The sequence below is a fragment of the Falco punctatus genome (genome assembly GCF_963210335.1).
Source record: "Falco punctatus genome assembly, chromosome: 5".
In the NCBI taxonomy this organism is placed as follows: domain Eukaryota; kingdom Metazoa; phylum Chordata; class Aves; order Falconiformes; family Falconidae; genus Falco; species Falco punctatus.
In genome coordinates this window covers 35,134,130-35,152,865 of record NC_137584.1, presented here as the reverse complement: position 1 = coordinate 35,152,865, position 18,736 = coordinate 35,134,130, and the positions used below count along the sequence as shown (strand labels likewise).

The following is an 18,736-nucleotide window of genomic DNA, read 5'->3' as shown; positions in this document are numbered from 1 at the left end:
GGTGGTACCGGGCGGCGGGGGCAGGGAGGGGGTGCGGAGCGACCCGCTGCGGGGCGGCCCCGGGGGCCCGGGCTCCGCGCTGCCCCGCGCCTCCGGCAGCCCCGGTAATTCCGCCTCGGGAGACCGACACAGCCGCAAAACAAAAGCCCCGGCCGGGCTGCGGGCTAATGTTTTTCCCTTGCACGGAGGGTTTCCTTGGTAAAATTCAGATGTTTCCTTGGGTCTCGATTAAAATAACAAAGTGGGGTATTTACTAGGATGTTATTTCAAGTCTCTTAAGTCCCTGGTTATGTCTGTTGCGATTTCTCTGCAAATACAAAAACAAGTGCTGCAATGATTTATTTGAAGGAATGTAGGTGTTTGGCCAAAACAAACACGGCATTTTTTTTTCCCTCTACCCCCCACCCCACCCCACCGCCCCAAACAATCTCTTCCCATGAGCATTTGTCGCTGCAGCCTCTCGGATTTCTTTCTGCTGTTATTTTACAGGTGCTCTGTCCCAGTATCTCGAGCGGGTTTCATGCCAGCCAGCGGGTTTGCTCCATACGGCCACCCAGCGCGGAGCAAGGGAGGCAGCTCTCGGGACAACATCTCGAGAAACCCCTGGCCTGGCCCGGAGCCCTTGGCCCACCTCACACATCACCTCCTGTTGCGTTCGCACGGGGCTTGCGCAGCCTTCGCACGGCGGTTGTGCGGCGGTTGCAAGCGTTGCGCGGTTTGTCCGGGGCCTTGCGCGGTGCCGAGATGCCACCACCCCGCCCAGCAGTTAGAGGACACCGGAGCTGGGGCGGGAGGCAGAGGAAGGGCAGGCAGAGGAAGGCTTCATTAACTGTTTTTCTTCCGTCAGCCTCTCATTAAATCCAGCCTGATGCTGTTCAAACACTAAAGGTCACTTTAAAAAAACATCCGACAAGACCTTCCACCCCCTGACATCTCACTCCCCGCCCCCTACACGGTACTGGGACCCCAGCTGGGTGCCCTCACAGCACCAGGGCAGGCAGCAACAGGGCTGAGTGCTCAGGGGACCCCGTCCTGAAGATGGGGAAGGCTGAAAACCTGCACCTCTCAATCCCACCTCCACCAGTGGCCCCAGACCCATGAACCGTGCTCCTGATGCCTCCACCATGGGGTATGTCAGTGCTCCCTTCCCTGGGCAGCACTGGGAAGGGAACAAAGGGTCAGCAGAAGGCTGGGAGGATGATGTGATGGGAAGGACTGCCAAGCTTTAGAAAATGGGCAAACAAGTCTATCCATAAACCTCTGGGTTTCTTGCAATGGTTTCTAGAGCCTCCTGCCTGGAATCCTTTCATGCAACCAGTTTCATGGGAAAAAGTGAAAAATACAAAAGCGGTCAATGCAGGCTGTGCCTGGGGCCACCCGAGCCTGTTACCTCCTCCTGTGTGTTGGGTTGTGTGTACCTGACACACATGAGGAACCCCAGGCTTCACTAAATTCCCAGAGACTGGAGCTGTCACTGCATTTTTTTCTGTATATTAAAAGTTAAAATCACATTGATGCAACAGACAGCTAGGCTACACTCTCTGGTTTTTCTTTCCCCCCAGTTTTTTCAACCCCAGACCAGGCACGTTCTCAGCTGCCAGTGTGGGCCGCAGGGCCAAATCCCTGCTTGGTGCGAGCTGCTGGAAGAGCTGAGCAATAGGTTCCTCAGTGGCGATTTGCACCACGCCATCCTCAGCCCTGTGCACAGCCATCCCCGTGGCAGAGCAGTGCACTGCTGGGTGATGAGAGCTGTATCCCTGTCCTCACTGTCTGTAGGGACACCCAAACACAGGCATACATATACTCACACAATCCCAAGCCGCACGTACACACGTCTACACACACCAGGCACACATGCCCGCACCAGCTGGCACGCACACACACACGGGTACACAGACCCAAGGAGCAAATCCTGCCAGGCTACGACAGAGGGGAGACAGGAAATCCCACAGCTCATCCTCTCAACCACACAGCGCCTATCAAGGTGCTCAAGCACTGAGTTTCCCATCTGTTCTCCATTGCAGCTTCTTCTAAACCCTTTTGGGCTTTCTTGAATTTCCATCAGCCCAGCCCAGCCCAGCTGCAGGACCTTCCCAAGCCGCCCCAGCCCTGTGCAGCGGCACAGCAGCTCCTGCCCCCAGCCCTTCCCTACTCCAAGGGCAGGCTCCCTTCTCGCCCAGTGCAAACCTTTTGTGCATAATTTCATGCTGGCAAAGAGCCACCTTCTACCAGCCCCCTTCCAAAACCAAATTAGCACGCTGCTGCAGCAGCAGAAATTGGAGGGGAAAGGCTGCAGTTTTATTTTACAACTCAATTAGCAAGTTTATACAGAAAAAACACCCATATAACCAAAGGAGGTTTTATGTCTGTTCAGCTTCAACAGCAAATAGACTTGTTCCTCTTGAGGGTACTCCTAATTGCTGTGGGTACAGTGATGTGCCCATGGTGGCCCTCAACCAACATGGTGACACTGGCTCCAGCCCTGCACATTTGCTCCATCTCTCTTGGCTCTTACACTTTGCAAATCCTCTGAGTACCTCCAGTACGAACTGAAAAACACAGTTCTGAGACTGTCCCATCACTCTGTTCGCTAAGTATTAAACAAATCAGAAGTCTGCTGGAACCTAAGATGAAGGGCCACATATGCCTCCAATATTTCCCTGAGAACCTGTCCCAAATAACATGGAGCCAATGGCTTGTACACCCAGGAGAGATCCTGACTCCTGTACCTTAACTGCTTGCATGTGTCCCACCACAGTCTCTCCCTTCCTTCACTGACAGGCCCTCCAGGACGGGTGTTTGGAAAGAAGGGGGCAGTCAGCTCACTAAGCCTGTGGGGTTTTTTACTGGGAACATTTTGGGGATGCTGATTCCTTCAGAATCAGGAAGGAATACTTCCCTCCTGGCTGACACTTGGGCTTGTCCCCTCTGTTGCCATCTTCCTCCCTCTGCTCCCTCTCTTGGTCCCAAGTGGTGCCCTGCTTGCCCTCCTGCATTGCCCGTGGTGGTTGGGGACTTTTGTGTGTGGAGCATTGATTCATTTCCATGTGTGGGGTTGAGTCCTGGGCATGGTGGACTCTCCTACCATGGCTGCATCCTCTTTTGCAGCTGTGGGCAAGGTCCCAGCCTGGAACTCTTGCCTGCCAGAGAGGGGTTGCTCTGCAGAGGGTCTTCAGCAAAGGAAAGATGTGGGCATCTGATTTAACCAGAACCCCATCAGCTGTGGAAGACCACTTCTCAAAGGAGGAAACCGAGGCAGAAAGGAAATCCTCAAAATTTCCTCAAAACCCCCCCTCCACGTACCTGGTGTCATAGCCATGTTCCCACAGCCCTGTACCTCCACAGATGTTCACCTTGCCTGTCATCAGCACTTTTTGATGGAATGAAAAATAAACTGCAGTGACAAATCCCCTCCCTGTTTCGAAACTGGAGGTGTTTGTGGCTGTTTCCATTAGCTAAGCCAGTGGGGCTTAACCAAATTTGGAAGTCTTGAGCAAGTTCAGATTGGTCAGAGTGTTGATGCTAGTGGTTATTTGGAAAACTATGTTTTCATGTAGTGACCACAAAAGAAGCTTCTTGTGGCTTCACTTAACAATGTCTTCTAGCGAGATGGCTACAAGTGACAGCAAGGCCAGCTCAGCAAGCAACCAAGTAACAGCATCGTTTTCATTCCGAATCATCCAGCAGCTCCTTCCAAAACTTGCTTAAACTGAAGCCAAGCAGACTTCTTTCTGATTGTCTGCATGGAGATAGCTAGGGAAGATAAGACAAATCAAGGTACAAAATCCATGCATGAAACATCAGATGGATTCGAAGGCCCCACAGGGCTGCTTTCCTTCAGGCCCAGAGAGCTTACGTCACCTCAGTCTGGATGTCTAAAGCTATGTTTGTCTCACATCACTTTCTATTTGAACATTGTATTCTAGCTAGCGGACAGGAGACTTATGGAAACGCTTTGCTGAGAGTTCAATCCTTCTGGAAACATGAAAGCTTTTTGGATTAGACTTTCCATTCCCCTCAGGGAAAATTGTCCTATTCAGCATCTGGTCGACAGGGTCTGGCATAAGCCACCTGAAGATAGCAAGTCAAAACACAGTTGAACACTCAGTCAATTTTGGGGAAAAAAAACCCACCAAAAAAACAACAAAAAAAAAACAAACAAGAAAGAAAAAAAGCCCATTTACTTTTTGAAAAGTGCAGTCAGCAGGTAATTTGTCAATGCACCAAGCCACAGATGCCGAATAAGGGTGGTGCCTCACCCCGTGTCCTTATGGTGGTAGTCTAGGCTAGCATCTGGTTGGAAGGGGTGGGATTCACCTTGCTTCATTTTGGCTTCTTCCTCAGTCTAACTAATCACCTTCCTCCCATTAACAGTTACTGAAGGGAGAGCCGTAGCTCCAGAAAGTGATTCCTACAGCACTAACTGAAGAACTCAGCTGAGACAGCTGTTACAGACATTCTGGTCTTCTTGTGCAGAAAGACCTGAGTTTCCTCCCCACCCCTGGCTGTCCTGTGTGAGATGTCACGGGGGGAAGTGCTCTCCTACAGCTCTCCTCACAATCTGCTTCATGCTTCCTTGTTTTTACATATTCCACACCTTTGACCTCCACGCAGTCCCTTTTTCTTTCATCAATGATTTCCCAGATCATCACATTTCTCCCCAACTTCTTGTCCTGAAACTCCCACGCTCCTTCTGAAGGCTCTTCAGATTTGGGGCATATCAGACAATTCTGAAAAGGAGACCTGGCTGGGAGAGCATCTGCCAGCAGGCACCCAAGGGAGCATCAGAAAGGGAACATTGTACACAGTACTTCATCCTGATCTTTCCAGTTCCCAGGAGACCCCTTCTCTACCCTCTCCCCACCCCTCCCCAGCCAGCACAGCTTGTCATGGCTGTTGTGTCATTCTCGCTTCTCTGCCACTCAAGGCAAAGGATGTCTCCATACCAAACCCAAGCTCTTTGGTTTGCATCTCAAAGCAAATTCTAACCAATAACTCCAGCTCTGGCCCACTCCTAACTTTCTGGATGCAGGTGTTCACCACTATGAATGTGGAGGGAAGGTGGGGATTTTGTCCCCTTTAGGTTATTGTCCCATCTTTTGGTATTCTTTATTCCTTGCCAGACAGCTATTTTTGCTCTCTCATTCACATCAGTGCTCTTAACCCACATTTTTATTTTCCACTGCAGACAAGCCAAATGGAGCTAAACTCTGAAGTCCTTCTTCACAGCAAGACTTCTCAGTGACAGGGGCCTGGCAAAGGAAGTCCTCCCCCCAGGAACTGATTTCCCTCCCTTTTGGGAGTATCATCTTGAGCAGAAATCAACAGGTGGATGCATCCTACCTAAGTGCAGCTAACAACACAAGGTACTTCGTTGGAGGTGTCAGCTTTGGCTTCCTTGACAGTTACTCTGGGGACACCAACAAGCCATGGGGATCAGCTGAGGCATGCGGAGGGCCAGAGCAGACCTGCCACCCCCTCAGCTCCAGCCCAGTCCTCCCTTCGCTCCTCTGTGTCTGCTGCTGGGCTGGGCTGTGCGGAGGAAGGTGGGTGTCTGGTTGGGGAAAAGGATGTGGTCCAAGGTCCTGTTTGATTGCAGCTTTGCATAGTCTGGATCACTCCTCCCAGAGGCCGTTGTCTCTCTGACCTTGCCAGGGTAGCATGTCCTTCCGTGATGGACATGGGTGATTTTGGCCAGACACTTGGCAGTTAGTAGAGATGCCTCTCACCTGAAAGGCTCCACAGAAACCAAACACAGGGTAAACTGAGCAGCTCATAAAATACTTTTTACCACCACTGTGTGTTCTGGCCTCCTGTCCAGTTCTGCATTTTAACCCCACAATTTCTGTGTTCCTTTTCCATCTTGCCTTTTCCAACTTTTCTTTCTAGACATCTCAAGCCCTGGCCCTCTTTCTCCTTCATCTGTTGAGCAGCATGAGGAGCTCCGAGGATAGGAAACCACCCCAGAGGGCTATCTGGACCCACCTCAGCAGAGGGAGAGGGTGGCTGCCGTGGGACAGAGCATCAGCGCAAAGGCGAGTCCCGGGGAGTGCCCGGCTTGCAGGCAGGGATCACTCCCAGGGCAGGAGCACCATCTCCCGGTGACGGGTTTTGTAGCAGCAAGCCTCCACGCAAAGTGTTTCCCAATGCACAGCTGAAATGTAGAGGACACCAGCAGTTTGGAACACAGACACTCTGGTTTCTCTCCCCCTTAGGCTGTGAAGCAGCTGTACAGCGCCCCAGTACAGTGTGTATTTTGTATGAGAGGGAGCGGGAACACTGGCTGTGAACAGGAATACGTTATGCAGCCACATCCCTTTCCCTTTGTGCCATGCTGTCAGATGGACTTCTGAGTGGGAGTCGCAGGATCAGCTGTTAAAAAGTTTTTACTGCAGGTGAAGCTCCATCTTATTTTGCATTGCTCTGACTCTGTCTCAAAGAGCCCTCGAGGCAACAAAATGAGCTAATCACATCTTGCTTAAGGGTCCTTTGCATAGTTTTTCTGTGTAAGTCAGAACACGCTTTTTGTCGATGCCTTTGCCTAGGTAGATGCATTATGAGGGTATATATGCAATGTACTAAATCCTGCAATCCTTGCACATTTATTTAGCGCTCCCACTAAAGTTAAAGGCATGCCTCTAGGCAGTGACAGCTGCATGGATGAAGCCACTGATACATGTCACTGGGTGGGATGTCAAATGCCCTGTTAATAATGACCTTGATTTCCTAATACATTCTAGTGGCACGTGTTCACAACAGCGTATTTACAGCTCTTCACAGACACTGCAGGTTGGTGTGGGCTGTGCTGACATGAGTATTTTGATAACATACATTTCTGCCTTTTATATTGGATGCAGACAATGTGCTTGCTTTGCCTTGCCCACTTGCCTTGTTCCTTCCCATTCATCCACTCACGTGCAGGTTCAGGCACCTGAGACCATCTGGCGGCACCTGAGGCATCCGGACCCCCAGTTGCTGCCTCAGAAAAGGGTGGGACTGTCCTATACCTTCCGCCTCACCTACCAGCACCATGTAGATGTCTTGGGTGCCTTGCAGCCTGCAGAGACACCAGGTACCTCTTTTAGCACCAGAGCAAAGCACATTCCCTTATGAGAAAATAATCATAATTTAGTGGGCAAAAATATATAAGATGGGACTTTCCAATATCGAGGAGATCCTTGAAGAGCAGCCCGCTATTTGTGGGTCACTTCAGCAGTGTCTGGGGAGCTCTGCCTGTTTCTGTGGTTCACGTATTGATCCCACCAGGTTAGCAAGTCAAAATATGCCATTTGGGGCCTTTTGCTCTGTGTCCAGAAGAAAAGTGCAGCTGAAAATTATGTGATATGACTGTCTCCTGCATGAAACAAAATGATTGTCTGGCAGGCAGCTGCCAGTTTGCTAACAAGCCATTTGCACTTGGAACAAGGAGGTGTGAAATTCTGCTTCTATCCTTTCTGCAGGGCCTCACCCTGCAGTGCTGATTGAGTTTGGGCTGACAGTTTTAGGAAAAGCCAAAGGCACAAGGACAGTTAAAGGTCTTCCTGGACCTTGGTGATTTAGCTATGTGGAAGCTGCAAGCAAACCCAGCTCTGAATCTTCTCAGTAGTTTTTTCCCCTGCACAGTGATGGCTTGTGGATACAGTATTTGTAAGACAGGTTGTGAATGTAAAGATCTGTCTCATGAGCTCTCCTGGTGGATGTACTTGTGCAAGTAGAGCTAGCCACTTAGGCTGCACCTATACAGGTAAATTAAATTATTCCATGTCCACATGGATAAATTCCCTTAGCCTCCAAGGCTGATGGCCATGTACAGGGTGTCAGTTGAGAATGGTCCCTCGCCTGTGTCAACAACTGAACTGCCCCCAGGAACCATTCAGCACAGCCCTAGGCTGAACACGTGCCAGGGATCCTTTTAGCAATGTGACAGTGCTGACATTTCTCCCTGGTATTATTTAATTTACCTATGTAAATGGAGTGCTTGGAGACCCTGGAGACCAGAGTAGCTGATGAGCTTTTGAGTTGGAAACCTAGCTCCTTGTCATGATTGTCTGTAGTCTTGCCTTTGTTCCTTCAAACGCCTATTCCAGCAAGGTTGCGGTGAACCTTAGCTATGCAACAAACAGTGGCTTTTCTTTTGAAGAAAGGTCCAGACTTTTGGTATTTGCTGGTGAGCTAGAAAGTTGGCAGCAAGAGCGATGAAGAGCACTGCCCTGGAGATGGACCTAAGCCAGCACTGTCCAGGTTTTTGGGACAGCCACCCTCCCTCACATCCCAGTTTTTCCCCACTCTGTAGTTAAGGGTCCCTGCCTCCCTTGCGGGAATCTTGGGCAAAGGATCAACGAAATACTACAGGTATATTTCCAACCTTGCACACGGTCAGTACAGACATTCCTGATGGAGTCCTGGGAAGGAAGAGCACCTTCCATGCAATCAGTTTTTCCATGATTCCTGAATCTCCCTTTCTACTTCCCAGCTCAGCATAGCCCAGATTGTGTAATGCTTGGGTGGCATTTATCATTCTGGTTTTGTAATCATACCTTTGCAGACCTGAGTGACTGATTTCAGTAGAGGATCCAGCCATATGAAGAGGGATTGGATACAGCTGGTTGTAGGACCAGCTAGAACAACGTGGTCTCTCAAGGAGGCTTCATTTCCCTTCTCCTCAGTCTGACTGTTTCTCTCCACAGGTGGTGAGTTGCTGCTTCTTGTGTTACAGGAACCTGAAAACTTGACTCATAAGAAAAATATCCAAAGTGTGTGCTACGACATTGTACTATAAATGACTACATCTATCTCCAGAGCTGTATTTTCCTCTGTCTTTCTGAAGGACAATCATCCATTTCTATAAAATCTCCAACACCTGTATAGTATCATTGTAGTAGTTACTGTTTTGGAGGAGTGTGGTAACGAAGCACTTAGGGTGGATACATTTCACGTGATCTACAACACAAATGTGAGATTTGCTAGACATGCATCACTTATACCACTCTTTTAGCTCCAGAGACCACATTGACTTGATTTCCAATTACTGTCATAAGTACATATATATTTGATGCACACGAGGACACCAACTGGTGACACCTGCTTCTAAGGTCATGAATTTCAACCATTTAGGTCTCATTCCATTGCCCACACACAGACGCTGTAAACTGAGACATACCAGAGATCCAAGACATCTGTCTGGAGATGCAGACATAGCACAAGACCAGCATGAGACCCACAGCCCTCTAGGGTAGCAGCTGGAGGCCAAGTGGGATACACCAAGGTCTCTTCAATGGCACTAAACCATAGCTGAGCAGCTGAATTGAGACCTGAACACTGGAGCTGGTTGCGACATTGCCCCTATAGCCACTGGAGAAAAGCAGGCACTTTTAGGGCACAAATCATCGTATCTTGAAGTGAGCACCTGAAACAGATCCCAGTACTCCCAGAAACACCCTTTTTTCCATTAACTACAAAGCCAGTCTACCAGATCAGCACAGAGGAAGATGCTGAGCAGGTCAAAATCTAATTTTCAGCATGAGTAATCTCACTGTGTGTAATGGATAGGCAAACTGCTTTGTAACACCTTTACGATTGGAACACTAATATCTTCATTAAAACCCACAGATTTCAGAAGCCCATGCCCATGACCTGGTGAAACCCAGACTGTGATTGCCAGCCACTTTCTAAGTAACAGTCAGAGTGTCTGACTTAAAATGTCTGTTGTAAAACACCTGTGATAAAAACTCAGTTCCTGGATTAAATAGCATTGACCTGGGAAGATCTTCACCTTCCTACTACATCTGTGTATGAACAACTGGTTGATGAGACGGATTGTACTGGTTGTGCTATGAGACAGAGGCACACTTACAGGTCTCCTTTGACAAATGGGTAACTCTAGCCTGGCTTGTTGTCACCAAGAAACGTTTGGGTTGCTGCAATCTTTCATAGCAACTGCCAAATTAGTTATCTTGAATTGAAAACAGAACAGCAGAACTATTGTGACTCAGTTTACCAAAAGATCTGCATTGTACTTCCCTTTTACTTCCATCCCACGCTGGAGGTACGCAAGAAGTCACTAGCCTACTGGCAAGCCAAATCAAACAGGTATCCGCTGAGTTTATGCTTCAGGCTTTCCCTTAGATGGACGCAAATGCTGGCCTCTCACCTCTTGAGCTGCCAGGATTTTACAATAGTTGGAGGAGCTGAAAGCTGTCCAGCCATCTCTTCCTCTGTTGTATTTGGTTAAAACTGGCCATTGGGTTATTACAGCGTTATTAGGCGGGGAGCAGACAGTTAGACTGGCAGACACATGGAGCAACAGACAGACAGAGCAATTGCACACACCTTCTTTTTTTAGGAAGAGATGCTGAAGTATAACCTACCAGCACCCTCTTGCCTCCTAGCCCCTTCTCTTTCCCTTGCTGCTTCAGAAAGTTGAAATTTTTCCATTTGGGAGAATTTCAGTCAGGTCCAGAATCACTCATAAAATGGAGGAATTGTTCCAGCAATGTCCCTGGAAAGTCTCCTAATTTTAAAAAGAAATCCAGGCACAAAATCTGGCCAGCTCTAACATGGCTGGCTTGAACTGTGTTGTGATGGGTAGTTCAGCAGAGGAGCCTGCATCTCCAGGAACCTCAGCCTTTTCTTACTCCTGCAGGCAGGATCTTCGTAAAGGGAGTCAGCTCCACCCTTCACGCAGGTAATGAGCAACCAGGGGTCAGCACCAAAGTCAAGCAGACCTTGGGCTCTTCTTTATCTGCAACCAAATACATTGGCATGGACATAAACACTTCCAGAACTTATTTGGTGGGCATGAGGGAAACCAAGGTAAAGTCCTTGGGCAACATCTTAGGTCGTGTGTGTGGAGAAGATGTACTTGAAAAACTTGGCAATGTATTTGGGAGTCTACCTGGAAACTTGTGCAGTTATTGACTGTTCCTTCACCTTTCCCTGATCTGGGGAAATACTCTTTTCATTGTGCCTATTCAGAGAGCCAACTACCCCAAAACTATTGTTTCTTTTTGGGGAAAAAAAATAGTCTACTGTATCTACCTACTGTAGATGTGATTTTTTAATATAGACAATTTTCTGTATTTTTAAGGCTTGATATTATTAAACTAGGGCAACTCATCTTTTCTTCCTCACTAACTACCATGAAATTTATCCATGATTTACCTAGGACCCCAAATTTAAGAGAGATGGGATTTTAATTCCAGGGCTGCAGCAGGTTAAGAGCCAGGTTAATCTTTCACCAGGGATTACTTATGGTTTCTGCTAGATTATTCCTGACATGTGGCTCATCATATCACAGGTTAACTGTTTAAGGGTGGGGTGGGGGGAGCATGAGGCATAATGAAGAATGGGTATATAACTCTCCTCCCTTCTCTCCAAAATAAATCTATCCTGAGTTTAGGAGGTATGTAGATAAAAAGGCTGTTTTGACAGGCTATCAACAACCTTACCACACCATATAACAAGAGTGAACGTTAAATCCAACATTTTGGCTACCTTTGAAAATCACAAAGAAGCCCAGTCCTAATATAAAGTCTCCTGGTGATTCACATCTGGGTTTTGTAATTGTCATCTGAAAACACACAGCGGTAGGAGTGATAAGTGATTGGTCATCTCACTGGAATCCTAGTACTCTAGTGCAACCTTTTTCATTAATCAAATAATATTGTATTTCTCCCAACATGAATCAAGGCTGAAAAAATTTCATGCTCAGTTTTTAAACTGTGTTTTCATAGCCATTTATTTCATTTTTAAATATGTTCCTCTGTCCTTGCTTCCCCCAACCTCCCCCATTTTATTTACTATACCCTAAGCAGGGCTCCTATTTCTCCTCATCCTGCCATGATTACAGGCAGAGTCCTCTGCCAGAGATTCAAAAATTGGTGGAAAATTCCCCCTGGGTTTTATAAACTCACTTTTGTTTGCCTGCTGTCTTGGGAGAGATGAAAAGCAAATCCACGATCTGCCAAGAATCACACCCAGGCAGGGATGCAATGCTGCAAGAGCTGGTCCCTGCTCTGTGTACGGGTGACAGACGTGACCCTGGGATGAATTCATGAGGTCACACCTTGGCTCTGATGGAGACCCCTGTCCCCTTGTGCCCTCATGGGGAACAGAGGTATTAAACTGCAGGGCTGCAGGCCTTTGCATTGAACTGAATGAACGGATCCCAGCCACAAATCACTGAATATTTTAACAGGCTTTGGGAGGTTTTCTTTCCTTACTTCAACCCTTTGTGGGAGTTCAGGGCTTGTCTGAAGATGGCCGGTGGGCAGTCCTCCAGCACATGTGGTGAAAAGGCTACCTGGTGCAAATGTGCTTTTTCCATGTCCCAGCCAGGGCTGAAAGGACAGGGAGGACTGTCCCCTTCACCTCTCAAGTCTTGGGTCTCCACTACAGCTGCTCTCCAATGCACTCCTTGCTGCCGGTCTTTACCTTTGCCTACTCACCAAATGGGTCCCCAGTTTGGCACCAAGCTGTTCCCCAAGAAGGCCAGGATTTGGTTGTCACTTTATCTCACAGGCATTGGACTGCAAGCTCTGCAGAGGACTTGGCTATCTCACAGGTGTCAGATCACGAGCTCTGCAGCCACTTGCCAGCCCCCAAGCCTTCTAAGCTTGCCCACCTCCTTGCAAACTTCTTTCACAGGTTTTTTAGGTTGCCACAGGTAGGGCCAAGGGGGGAGCTTGTGAGTCACATCTGGCAAAGGAGAGCAAATGCATTTGTGCCCCTTTCTGAGTTCTGGGGAGGGGGATGATTGCTGCACCTCCATCATTTTTCCCTGTACTTCCTTGCCTGTCCTGCCCCAGGCCAGCAGAAGGAGAACGATATATTCTTTGGCAGAAAAGCCCAGTGCTAATGCAGGGAGAGGTCACGGAGAACAGGAGCTGTAGCCTGCTAATTTCTAACCTTTAGCATTTCTTTCTTCTCCCCCTTTTTCATCCCACTCCCACTTGGTCCCCTACAATCCTCTTCATGCTGAGGCAAGTGGCTGAGAAAACTCCTCTGGGCTACGTGTCAGTGAAAGGCTCTTAGTTCAGCTGTTGGAAATAAAACTGTGCATAAAAATTAAATACAAACATCAGCCCCAACTGCAAATGCAGTCATATCATTACTGGCTTCAGCTCCATAGGAAATCCCAGTGTAACTGGTCCCGGAGTCAGGTTTTGAGCATGAGCTGAGGGTTGGACAGGAGGGAGTGGGGTCACTTGTGCAAGTAAAGGGTGCAGGGTGAGACCTGCACCAAAGGGTGAGACCCAGCTGGGGACCACAGGTGGCACTAGCGGCCTGTCCCTGGTGCATAGGTTGTGTGTGAGTGCTCTCTAGTGGACAGAAAAATTAGTCCAGCGGCAAACACAGCTGGCGCTCGCTTCCCCTGAAGGGAAACCCTCAGCTGGGGTGTCTGTGCAGTGTCTGGGAGCAGCGTTTCGGAGGGCGGCTCCAAGCAGGATCTTCTTGGTCAGTGACCGTGCAGGGCAGAGGTCTGACGCGGGAGCAGTGCAGGGTTGCGGGGGACGCACACCTCATCGGAGGTAAGAGCTCGCACATGGCGCACAGGGTAACACCCCAGCCCCTTCCCCGTTACACGGCCCTTCAGTGCTTCTCCTTGCGTGGAAGGAAAACCCTGCAGGGCCTGCTCCTGCCTGCTCAGTCAGCAGGTAGAAGAGCAGATATGTACTGTGGAAGGAGAGTAGAAACATTTTTTGGTCATGAAAGGAATTTCTTGAAGAGGTAGGCAAAAGTAACACTTGGAACAGTCATTTTTGACCTTGCCTTATCTAATCAGAAACCACTGAGGCTCTGTCCTGGTTTCAGCCAGGATAGCATTAATTTTCTTCTCTGTACCTGGTACAATGTTATGTTGATGATGTTGCTAATACACTGACATTTTTACTTGCTGCTAAATAATGTTGACACTAAGTCAAGGATTTTTCAGTTTCTCAGGCCCCCCCCAGCCAGCGAGAGGGCTGGAGAGGCATGGGGAATGGGGAGGGGACACAGCCGGGACAGCTGAGCCCAGCTAGCCAAAGGGATATTCCATACCACTGAATGTCATGCTGAGTATATAAGCTGCGGGCGGGGGGGGGGCGTGGCTGGGAGTGGGGCTGATTGCTGCTTGGGGACTGGCTGGGCATAGGTCAGTGGGTGGTGAGCAATTGTATTGTCTATCACTTATTTTGTTTTTTTCCTCTTGGATTTTATTCCTCTCTCCCTCTCTCTCCTTTTCATCACTATTATTATCATTACTATTATTGCTATTCCTATTATTATTACAATAATTCATTTTATGTCAATTATTAAACTGTTTTTATCTCAACCCGTGAGTTTTACCTTTTCCCTGATTCTCCTCTCCATCCCACTGAGGTGGGGAGTAGTGAGCAAGTCACTGCGTGGTACTTGGTTGCCAGCTGGGATTAAACCACAACAGACTGTAACACAGTACCACACATACGTGCAGTAAAAAAATATGGAATTGTGTATGGGCAGTTATTCTACACAAATCCATTAATGGTTTTGTTACAGAGGTGCTGCAGCTATGCATAAGTCAGGCTACTGAATGAAGACTGCATGAATATGTTGATCCAATTTATTGAGGGTCCAGAAAGGAACAGAAGAAAAAAAGGAAAAAAAAAAAAAAAAAAGAATGGATAAAAAAACCCTCAAGCAACCCACCAAACCAGTCAGCACTGGAGAATTAGGAGGCAGGAAAAAAGCTGGCAGTCCCAAAGAAAAGAGCCTTGAAAATTCAGAGTTTCTTACTCTTCACTCATACACAGTTGAACTGAGGGAAGAGAGACCCATGAAGGTGCGAGGAGCAGCTGAGGGTAACCCAAATATTGGCAAGAAATAATAACTTCATTAGTGATGACTGTTACTGGTATTGGTTCTCAGATTCACTGCACATTCTCCCATAGGCCTCCCCTTGCAGGTTTCCAGTTGACGATCAGCTACACTAACGAGTCCCAGTGCCACTGTGCCTGATGGCCTGGCCGCAGGGTCTGGCCAACACTCATCAGTGTGGTCTTTCTGCCAGGAAAAAAACATAAATAAATGGGTCCAGTGGAAGATATTTTGTATGTAGCTTCCAAAGCAATATGGGAATCAAACTCCAGATATTCCGAGAGTTTGCTTCTGAAAAAGGCAAGTTGGTTGCTCAGCTCCAGCAGACAGCTCTGTCTGCATATTACAATTTTCTTCCATCAGGTTTGATTTTTGTGCACCTTTTGCTGAGATTCACTCTTCAGTCAGCACCTGATGAAAGACCCTGCTGTAACCTCATGGGTAAGTCATCTAATTTTTTCCACAACTTCAGAAGCTAGCAACACTGAGGCATTTGTTTTATTTTCCAGCTACATGATGCTTTTGATGATATGGGCTGGGGAGTTATGAAAATGCCATGTGATGAGATTTGCTAAGAAATCAGATAAATAGGCAGTGCTTGGACTTCTCCATGAGCACACCAACGCGGCACGCACAGCCTCTCAAGGTCAAAGACAGGACCCAGCAGCATATTGGGGCTGAGCAGACACTTCTGTTTGGGGAGAAAAGGCCCAGTCTGAAGCATCTTCACAGGCACTTGGCGATGTTCGGATGGACACTGCTCAGCAAGTGTGACAAGCGCTGCCGCAGCAGGGGCTTACAGCTCAGGTCCTGCTCTAGTTTTGCTGTCTCAAGCAGCAAACTGCCAGCTGCTTACTCCTCGGTACTATCTAAATAAATTGGATCATCCAGGGAGCCAACCGGCAATAAAAATGCCATTAGAGTAGTAATTCATTTAGATATATAACTATTTAGGATATACTCATGCTTTCAGGAACTCCAGCCCAGAGCTTTGTAACCCTTCAGAGGCCACAGGAGAATGATTCACATTTCAAAAGCATTTTTCAGTGGCTTGCGGCACTTCTGGCAACCGCAGCTCGTGCGCCAGAAAAGCTGCAGCCCTGTGATGGTATTCACACTCTGTTTAACAAAAGGTTTCCAGGGGCAACAGCCAGGTAGAGAAAACAACCGGGATTTAGCAAGGCACTCCACTTACAAAGCTTCCTTTTTTCGTTTGTTTTGACTCATGAGTTTCAGGCCCCAGACTTCTCCTTTCACTCGAAGCTGCAGAAGATTGTTCTGTACCTGCCACCTTTGGACTCTTTACAGACTTCCATCGCATCCCCAACTCCTCCAGCTGTTTCCTTCCGGGATGAAAAGTCCTGACCTACTCACCACGTTTTGTTTTAGGGGCTGCTTCTCTCTGGGGGCACCCCTGTGCGCCGCTGCGGGTACTCGGGGTGCAGAGCCCTTTTGGGGAGCAGCTGCACTGATGCAGTGGCAGCGTCTGGCTTCTATTGCTTTTCCAATATTCCTCAGCATCTCCTTAGGTTTCTGCTGTGACATTGAGGCAGACAGCAGAAAGCTGTGCCTGGCATGGTTGGTTTTTTCCTCCGTGCTTCTCTGTGCAGAGAAGCACTGAGATAAAAGCAGCACCCAGGTGCACCCATGGAAAGGAAGCTGGGCTGCCCAGGCCAGCGGTGAGGGGCAGCGGGGAGAGCAGCTGCTTGCTGCTTTCTTTCCAAACTAGGGGCTGGAGCAAACGGCACCTGCGGGCATCACCGGGGGTAGCGTTAGGTCCGCGGGGGCTTGCAGTAGCCGGCGGGGGACAGTGGGCTGTCTCGTAGTGCAGCCAGCGCTCTCGGGCGGCACCGTGCCGATTGTTTTAAGGCAGACGGATGCGTCCGGGCTGCTTCCACGTAGAAGGAGCGCACAAGGGTGCCGCCGAGACTTGGGGGAAACGTTTTGGTGCCGTAAAGGAAAAAAAAAACAACGAACCAACAGGGAAGCGGGGGTAGATTAGTGGAGCTTCCGTGCCAACCCAGCCGCCCGTCGGTGTAGTCGTGGCCGAGTGGTTAAGGCGATGGACTAGAAATCCATTGGGGTCTCCCCGCGCAGGTTCGAATCCTGCCGACTACGCAGCAGGTCGCTCTTTTCACCCCCGGCCCGGCCGTTTTCCTCCCCCCCGCCCTTCCCGGCGATCGTTTTGCACCGCAGCCGCCCGCCGGCAAACATCCGGCAGGGCGGCCAGTGCCAGCCCGGGGGAAGGGGGGCGGGACCCCGTGACAGCGGGACGCGGCCTCTCCAGCCGGGCCGGCACCGCTCCGGAGCGACTCCGAATCCCCGAGCCATGCAGCACAGCGCGGCGCCCGCCGTGCTGGTCACCACCAGGTACCGGGGAGGGGGCTGAGAGCAGCGACCCTGCCGCCAGTTGCGGAGCCGCCCGCTGCGGCCTTCCCGTGGCGGGGCAAGGCCCGCGCAGCCGCCCCAGCGCCGGGGGCGGGAAGGGAGGGGAAGGGAAGGGAAGGAGCGTGGCGGGCGGCGCCTCACGGGGACCCCGGGCGGGCACTGAGGGGCGGCCGAGGGGCCGCGGAGGCCGGGACGAGGCCCAGGTGGGAGGCGGGTTGGTGGTGCGGGGGTTTGTCCGCGGGACGTCTCGGATTTGTGCGGTTCCTCGAAGTGTTTTGGCTGAAATTCCACAGCCGGGAGAGACCCCTGTTGCCCGGCCCGCCCTGTGGGACGCCCGCCGTTCGGTCCTTTCTTCCTGTGGTAACTTCCACATTGACATCCTTTCCCTTCCGCATTGGCACGGCCGGGGACGCAGCCAGTGCTCCCACCCTCTGGAAGCATCTTTCCTTGTCAGCATGGCGAGGTGGGCGGGAAGGAGCTATAACTCGTCCTCAAGCGTACGCTGGCGTCTTTGAGGTGCGGTGTCGCCTGCTTTTGGCTGGCCCCGCTCCCGCCGCCATGCCCTTCCCGTCCCGGTCCACAGGGCCACAGGGAGCCTGTCCGGCTGGCAGTTAGGCCAGCGATGGGCAAAATAAGTTTATTCTGTTTTCCCACATTTGTGACACCGTGCCCTAAGTGGGAGCTCTTTTCAGTTGCATTACATTCTTACAACCTGTATTTTCCTAGATGTGTCAAATGATCCTTCAAGAGAAATGCTTCAAGAAGAAAATGCTTGTGGCAGTCTTTATAGAAAAATTATAGAGCTATATCTCTCTTTCTTTTTTTTTTTTTTAACCCACCACAAGAGATTTGAGACCACCTGTAAGCAGTTTCCGATCAGATGTGACACCAGAAGCAGAAGTGTTGATTCATCAAGGTCCTGGCCCTCACACCTACCTCCTAGGACATAAGTAGCACCTATGTCAATCACATGAACTTCAAAGCCATTATTTTAGTCCTTAAATATTTGGCTATATCAGGGCCTGACTTCCTTTGGAGCAGTGGCGTTGAACTTTCAAGTGTATCTGACTTCTATACATGTTTTCTAGGACTAACTTTATATTATTGTATATTTATTTCCAATATTTATATATTGGAAAGGGAAATCTGAACACCTGGATTTATTTTACAGTCAATAGACTTTGCCACTTGCAAATTGTCCCACCAATACTGGAATGCTTTCAGTGATAAAACTGGCTATATGCATCTGTGTGGAATAAAGGCTTTAGCAAATGAATGTATTTTCTAGTTGTGAGGTAAGATAGTTCTGACCTTTTACACTCTTTTTTACAAACTGGGTTTGGGAATAGGATTCCTAGTTGCTGTGTTAATATAAATAAATATTAATTTGTATATTGTAGTTAAGACTATACAGAGAAATAAAAGTGTTTGCTGGCTAATTTGTGATTGATACTTTGCCTGCACTTAGTGAATAAACTAGTTGTACAAGTTTTTTCTCCTTTTACTATGA

At 49.1% G+C, this 18,736-nt stretch overlaps 1 protein-coding gene across 3 annotated transcripts in view; it reads left to right on the top strand.

The window, feature by feature from the left end:
* The first annotated feature begins 450 nt into the window (after positions 1 to 450).
* HS1BP3 (HCLS1 binding protein 3) overlaps positions 451 to 18,736 on the top strand; it is a 107,933-nt gene continuing 89,647 nt past the window's right edge. For 2 of the 3 annotated variants that reach the window (XM_080390020.1, XM_080390021.1), the window contains exon 1: positions 457 to 17,208. In XM_080390020.1, the coding sequence (XP_080246146.1) occupies positions 17,168 to 17,208 (41 nt within the window). In that variant the 5' untranslated portion in view covers positions 457 to 17,167. Of the gene's footprint in view, positions 17,209 to 18,736 lie in introns of all 3 variants that reach the window. The other variant, XM_080390022.1, reaches the window with a different exon arrangement.